Raw genomic sequence first — 7,685 nt, 5'->3', positions numbered from 1 at the left:
CCATTAAAAACCCTTTCTCAGTTTTTAGTTCCAGAAGCAGAGTGAAGCAGACAGTGAATTCCAAGTAGAAAAGGATATATTTTGTATCATACAGCTAACAACAAGCTAAGGCTTGTTTAGAAAACAACAAAGGGCTGGGAAGGTGGCTCAGTGGTAGAGCACTTGCCTTGCATGCCTGAGGCCCTGGGTTTGATTCCTCAGCACCACATAAGAGAAAAAAGCCGGAAGTGGTGCTGTGGCTCAAGTGGTAGAGAGCTAGCCTTGAGCTGAAGAGCTGAGGGACAGCGCCCAGGCCCAGAGTTCAGGCCCCACAACTGGACCCCCCCAAAAAAAAAACCCCCAACAACAAAAAATCCTATCAACTCAGTCTGACTTTGCCCCTAGCAAGACTCAGATCAAAACCAGATAGCGAACTTTCACACAATTATTTTGCAACCAGGAGTTGGCAGGATGACATTTACGTAACTGACTTCCAAGAGTCATTCTTTGGGTACTTGTGGTTGGTCCTGGGGCTTGAACTCAAAGCTTGGGTACTGTCCTTGAGCTATTTTGCTCAAGGCTAGCACTCTACCACTACTTGAGGCACAGGTGCACTTCTGACTTTTTGTGTGGTTTACTGGAGATAGAAGTCACACATATGTGTATATGTGCATACAAATGTACATGATATGCCTTATATATGACATAGCAATACTGATCTTCATTTTCTTCCTTTTGGATTTGGGATGCTGTCTGTGGCCCAGGCTGGCCTAAACTCTTGCCTTATTGGCTCAGCCTCCAGTGCTGGCCTTTCAGGGTCTATCATCACGCTTGGTTCTGATATTCTTAAAAGCATCCCGCTGTCTTGTTTCTTCAATTCTTACAGTAGCTGCGTCTCCCTACGCCCAGCACTGTGCTAGGAGAAAGGTCCCAGGGCTTAATGGGTGTAAAAACCTTACCCCTCACCTCTGCCCCGGGTAAGAGTCTTGAGGAGACTTCTTCCTCCTTCCTGGGCCTCCTGCTGCCCCCAAAGAATCAAGGGAAGAAAGGCACAGGGAAGAAGCAGTTTCCAGTCAAGAGTAAAGTCTCCCATCTCATACTGCAGGAGGGCACACAGTTCCATCCCCCTTCTCCCATCATGCTTTGCTTCCTTCCCCAGCTACAAGCCTCTGTACTAGCAGGCCAAGGAGCCACCATTACCTCCAAACCCCACACACATCCATTCTCAAGAGTCTAGAAACAGTCACAGGGTATGGCAGAACACAAGCAGCATGGACGTGCCAAGTTTCCCAAGGAAGTCCTTTTCCTGGCTAAGAGCTGACACTTTCGGGGACCCCAGAAGACTCCAAGCTAGCCTGTCCAGGCACTTAGGGTTGGGTGCTCCAGGCCTGGCCAGGCGGAAAGAGGAAGAGGGAGAGGCACTGACTGGGGACAATGGTTACTATGGCAACCTGATAGGCCAAGTACAAGGGCGGGCCAAGGGCTTCCCAGGAGCCAAAGAGCAGTCAGCACCAAGGAAAACTTCAACCATCTTTTATTAACAGGCGCAGAGTTAACACTTTAACCCCACTGTCCAGGATCCAAGGTGGAGATGAGGATCCCATAAAGATTGTTTCTTAAACAAGAATTGAGAAACACTGCCCACCTACACAGGTACTTTGTATTTAAAACAAAAAACTCCAGTGTATAAAAATATACTCCAAAATTATTTCAGTACATAAAAAAAAAAGGCACTTGGGGCTGGGATTATATAGCGCAGAGGTATAAAGGCCTGGGTTTGATCCCCAGTTAAACACACACCCACACACACCAGCATACACCCCCCCCAAAAAAACAAAACCCAGAGTGTGCAGCAATCTGCTGATATGGAACGCCGATTCTTCACAGCCCTAGAAAATTCACCCACCCTACACTAAAACAAAACCTTCATTCTCTGGGTCCAAACGCCCCAACTCCAGAGAACTACCAGAGAGCAGGACAGAGACCCATCTGCTGTTCCTGCGTCCCCCTCCACTCCCAACAAGGGAGGAATAGACACCCCACCCTGCCCACCCCGCCCCTTGCCACCTTGGCCCATACTTCCAAAGAAATAGCCTCAAAGCTTTCTAAACAAAGCCCAGAACCCCAGAACCTATAAAGTCTATCTAGCAGGTCAAAAACAAGGAGCAGATAGAACCAAACTACTTGTTGGGCCCAAAAGCTACAAGTCTCCTCTTTCACCACCCAAAAAAGTGGGATTCAAGTGAGTGTGGATTTCAGGACAAGCTGCCTGGCCCTTATCTTGCCTGGATGGGAGGCGCAGGTGCGGATGGTTAGAGGAACTGCTATTTCTGGCTGGATAGGGCTGCAGGCCCTGTGCAGCCTACTTGAATGTCAATGACCCCACAAGTGTCAAACACTTCCACAGAGGCTCTTCAAAACCACCCCTGGAGTCAGACTGCCCCTTTGCGTGGGGTCACAGCTCTTTCCAGTTGATGGGCTTCTTGCCAGACTTCTTCAGCAACTCATTGGCTTTCGAAAAATGTCTACACCCAAAGAACCCTCGGTACACGGACAGCGGGGAGGGATGAGCGGTCTGCAGGATGTGGTGCCGCTTCTGAAAGAGAGTACAGTACAAGGTGGCAGATGAGGGCTGGGTAAAGACAACCATGCAATTCCTCTTTGTCTTGCCTGTGTATTAGGTAGAACAATCTGTGGCTCCCACCTACATATAATTTTAGCTACTCAGGAGGCTGAGATTTGAGGATCATGGTTCAAAGCCAGCCTGGGCAGGAAAAGCATGTGAGACTCTGATCTCCAATTAACCTTCAAAAAGCTACAGGAAGAGTTGTGGCAGGGACAGCAATCAGGACTGAGTTCAAGCCCTAGGACCAAAACTGCTTCGATTTTCTTTTTACATGTCAACTCTAGTTCATCTGAGTGGGGAACACAACTGGCCATTTTTGCTTTCACCCTTATTCTTTTTTTTTTTTGCTAGTCTTGGGACCTGAACTCTGGGCCTGGGCACCCTCCCTCAGCTCTTCAGCTCAAGGCTAGTGCTCTACCACTGGAGCCACAGCACCGCTTCCAGCTTTTTCTGATTATGTGGTGCTGAGGAATAGAACTCAGGGCCTCATGCATGCAAGGCAAGTGCTCTACACTGAGCCACCTTCCCAGTCCCTTTAACCCCTATTCTTATCTGTACTGAAATAATGGGTTTTGCACTTAAACCTATAAAATGGAAAGGAAGCAGCCCAGCACAGACACAGTGGAACACAGGCAGGAGCCCTGAGCAGAGCCAGACAGCGTGAGTGCAGAGCAGAGGCTCTGCAGTCCATGACAGTGCCTAGTTCTGATTTCAGAGCAGGAACAGATGAGGAGTACTGACACAGTGGATTATGGGAAGGGCCACCAACTTCACAACACTGGCAAGCAGCACAGCTGGGAAGAAAAGAGACCCTAGGCTGGGCAAAGATGAGCAGGGAGTGGGGCACCACGGAAGATACTGGGGGTTCAGCCAGCCTATAGCTCCTAGGAGAAACCAAAGAGTAAGGGCCAAGAAGCTGGCTGGAGACCATCGCCAAAGCAGCTGGGCAGCCTAAGTAAGCCCAGATCTTGCGAAGGCATTGGAGCACGCCCGGCACAAGCAGATCAGAGCTGATGCAGGGCAAAAGGGCATCAGGGTGCAAGGCATCTGAGAAGCAGAGACAGACAGAAGCATGCAGGAAAGTATGAAGGACTGCCACGTGCAGGAAAACAGGTGGGTACTGTGCATGGCAGGTACCAGATTTCTGGTTGGACAGGTGTGCACAGGGTGGTGTTTTCTCACTGAGGAGTGAGAGGGGTATCAGGAAGGAGGATGTGGAGTGTGATGTGCTTCTCCAGACACCTGTAGCCTGATGCGCATGTGCAAGCCTCTTACCTTACACAAGGATGCGCCTACTAATCATGATTACCTCTGTTCTGAGTAACAGTGAAGCTGGCCTTAAACCTGCCTGGGGCAGAGACAAGAAGCCACTTTCATGCACATTTCTTACTTACTTAAATAGCAACTGTTCGCATGTGTTCACCTGCCATTCCTTTTCTAAAAGAACCCAGTACTGTGTTCCCTCATGCAACCTCTGTAGACAAAGCAGCTATTTAATCAGATTTGTACACTCGACTGTTCTTTGTTTGTGAACACATAGATGTATCAGAAAGTGAAGCTAGCTGGGTGCTGGTGGCTCACACCTGTAATCATAGCTACTCAAAAAGGCTCAGATCTGAGGATCACTGTTCAAAGCCAGCCCAGGCAGGAAAGTCTATGCGACTCTTATCTACTACCATTAACCACCAGAAAACTGGAAGCGGTGCTGAGTTCAGGGTCAGTGCCTAGGCTGTCTACTTCACTAAAGAGAAAAGAGAATTGGGTGCGATAGTATATCTGTAATCCCAGCTCTCAAGACTACCTCTCAAGGCTACATAGTAGGGTGCAGGCTAGCCTAAGCTGAGTATTGTTTCAACATATCAAAAAATTACAGAAAAAAATACGAGGGAAGTCTGTAGACTTCTATTACTGGGTTAGAATGCTACCACCATCGGGTGTGGACACACTGAGCTGACTGAGCTCCAGCCCCAGAACCCTGAGGGAGAGATCCAAAACAAATTCGGGTCAGCTTATCCACCCACCCCAGAAATGTTTGCACAGAGGGAGCCTAGGCACAATCAAGTTCACATGACACTAGGGGTGGACCTGTCTCACTGAAGGCCTCAGATGCCCCAGGTTACCCGGGTAAGCCTATAACCTCACTTACAGATTACCCATAATTCCCCCTGCCCACCCTTCCCAAGTCAGCAAGTCCTCTCTCCTTCCTTCCTCTGCAGACACCTGCCACCATTGCTAACCTGCCTGCTTGCCCTGTAGAGAAATGCTGGCGGCTGGCTTGGGAGTGTGAGCAGAGGTGACTGTGGCAGGCAGGAATGGGACACTTACAGGGGCAGAGGTGACTGGACTCAGATGAGTGGACTTAGGGGAAGGGACGAGAGGATTTCAGGAGACTATCAAGGTCTCCTCTCAGCGAGCAGGTAGGTGCACAGGTGACAGGGCACGCAGTGCTTGTGGCATGCTCACACTGCGCTCACAATCCCAGCTCAGGCTCAGTGACTACCCCCTTGGAGCCTTGCCTCATCTGCACGGAGCCAGAATGGCACTTGGGGACCTTTGCGCCTCTGCCCATGGCATTTTCTGCCTGTGCCACTAAGCCTCAGGCTGGCCAGTTCCTTCCTCACACACAGCCAGTCATTCCTGTAACAGAATTTGGCTCCAAGACTCTAAGCGCTTTGGTAACTAACATGTATTCCCATGGGGCTCACAGCAGGGGGAGGGGGTCGTCTCCAGGGACAAAAACCAGCCTACCCTGTCGATGGCACTGCCTTTCTTCTGAGCATAAGAGCCCCAAAGCAAGAAGACAAGCCCGCTCAGGTTCTGATTGAGCCAGGACACAACCGCATCAGTGAATTGCTCCCAACCTCTCTCCTTGTGGGAGTTGGCTTGATGGGCCCGGACGGTGAGGACGGCGTTGAGTAGAAGCACACCTGCAAACACAGGCCACAGGCAGGTGAGGAGGTGCACGCCACGGTGCTGGCCCCCCACAGCAGGGACCAGACACAGGATGATGAAACCCACGGATCAAGAGCTACATGAAATCAGGACACAGAAAAGGTGGTACTGTGTGTGACGGGATCAACTCTGGGCACTCGAGGGCACCTGATTATCATCTCTGCCCTGGGCATCTTGCAACAGTACACATGGGTTATATCATCAGAACCATCTAACACTATCACAAGTGATATTAAACAATCATAGAATTAAAGAATATACCCTAGTATTTCAGTGAAACAAAAATCACTACAAGAAGCCAAGAATAACACTCTTCTCTTTTCCTGCTTGCTGAAATGTTAAAAAAAGGTGTAGGTTGGCCCAGGCTACAGTGAGTTCATGGCCAGCCTGGGCTGCAAGATGAAAGGCATGTATTGTTAATATACATGTACACAGATATGGTCTCTACTCAGCCATTTTCTTAATGCTACCTAGCAATTCATGGTAGTTTTAAAAAAAATGTTAATGAGCAGCAGACAAGATGGCTGGTGTCGGGTCAGAATATACCCAGCAGGGCTGGCTTACCTTGTTTGGCCCATCCAGATAAATCTCCATGGCCCGGATGCACAAAACCATCTATGTCTGTAGACAACTCTTTATAAATGTTTTCCAAACTAGAAAAGAACCAAGAGAACACATGAAACAATCTACTGCCTATTTGTTCAAGTCTGATGATACTATGGAAGATGCGTGTAGGAAAAGGACAGGTAAAGCCGGTCCTTAGAAGGGAGGGCCACCCAGATCTCAGCTCTGTGATAAACACCCAGCACAGATGGGGAACCTGCCCAAGACCTTGCTGGGACTCAGGGACAGGCTAACACTCAACAAGGCCTCTGGACACTGACCAGCCTCTCTCTCGATGCTTAGCTTTTTATCTGTCCTCTGTGTGTATAGCATACAATCCCTCAGAGCAGTGGTTCTTCCCCCTGAGTCCTGCAGACTTCCTACAGTGCACAGGCCAGCCCCAGTTCCGCACAGTGAAGTAGTCCCAAGTGACTACTATCCACAGTGGCAGGCTGAGAACCCCAGCTTCAGAGCCTAGGGAAGGAAGCTTCCCCAAGCAGGGTCACCAGTCATTCACTCTGTTCACATCTGCAAGCAGCAACCACTGGCCAGGAATGGTAAAGCAACTCTACCTGGGTGGAGGAGGGACTGGCCTTTGGACACTAAAGCAGAGCCCGTGAGCTTGGTTGGGTCCGTGATAGGGATCCTGCCCCAGGATGACAACCTTCACCTGTGAACATGAGGCAACAAGGGATTAACCACACTGAGGCGTCACCTGGCTCAGTGATACGGGGAGGGACAAGACAGTGAGAAGGGAAGCCTATTATTGGCCCAACCCACCACCCTGCCTTAGTGTGTCCCACCGCATGGGCATCTGCTAAATCAGTTTGGCGCTCAGCCCCACTCCCGGGCAGCTGGCTGGTGTCCTACTTCAGGAAGCCGTTGCAGGGATCTAGCTCAGATCCTTACACTCAGGAGCTGAGTGTGATATGAATCCACAGCAGAGCAGCTTCAGTCAATGTATTTTGAACCTTCGCAGATCCATCCCCTGTAACTTTCAATGAGTCAGAGCAATTCAAATTCACCAACAGGAGCAGAGATAGCTGCTGACCTGTAACCTGGATCGGCTGAAACCAGGACAATGAGGTTAGGTCCCAGAGCTGTGGGGTAGGCGGCAAGAAGCAGCAACAGTGCCCACCTAAGATGTTGAAATGCAGCCCTGCTGTGCCTGCCTAATCTTCCCTGCTTTAGGCCTTCTTAAATCTTCCCCAGCTGCTACCACTCCTACCCTCTGCATCTGTACCTATTCAATCTAGATGCAAGCATTCTTGAGGACTAGAAAGCTGTTTCCACACCTGGAGCCTAGTTGGCAGCATCTTCTCTATGGTTACAGGCCCTGTAGGGCAGCTGTCCACTTCTGGGGTTCTGATCCCTGATGAAGAACGATCCTGAGCCTCTCTGGCTTAGCACTAATGCTCATCCACAAAGCCACCCTGCTCTCCCATCAGATCCCTAGAGAAGCAGAGATTGGTGCTTTTTATATTTCAGTTAGGGTCTCAGTTATGTCTGGACCACAATCTTCCTA

At 49.8% G+C, this 7,685-nt stretch overlaps 1 protein-coding gene across 1 annotated transcript in view; it reads right to left on the bottom strand.

The window, feature by feature from the left end:
- Nucleotides 1–2,044: 2,044 nt before the first annotated feature.
- Ung (uracil DNA glycosylase) overlaps nt 2,045–7,685 on the bottom strand; it is a 9,905-nt gene continuing 4,264 nt past the window's right edge. Inside the window, exons 4-7 of the mRNA XM_013014345.1 lie at nt 6,733–6,830; nt 6,122–6,210; nt 5,354–5,532; nt 2,045–2,575 (exon numbers count right to left, since the gene is read on the bottom strand). Of these exons, the coding sequence (XP_012869799.1) occupies nt 2,435–2,575; nt 5,354–5,532; nt 6,122–6,210; nt 6,733–6,830 (507 nt within the window). The 3' untranslated portion in view covers nt 2,045–2,434. The remainder of the gene's footprint in view (nt 2,576–5,353; nt 5,533–6,121; nt 6,211–6,732; nt 6,831–7,685) is intronic.

The sequence above is a fragment of the Dipodomys ordii genome, unplaced genomic scaffold (assembly GCF_000151885.1).
Source record: "Dipodomys ordii isolate 6190 unplaced genomic scaffold, Dord_2.0 Scaffold23, whole genome shotgun sequence".
NCBI lineage: Eukaryota > Metazoa > Chordata > Mammalia > Rodentia > Heteromyidae > Dipodomys > Dipodomys ordii.
This window is presented reverse-complemented; position numbering and strand designations above follow the sequence as displayed.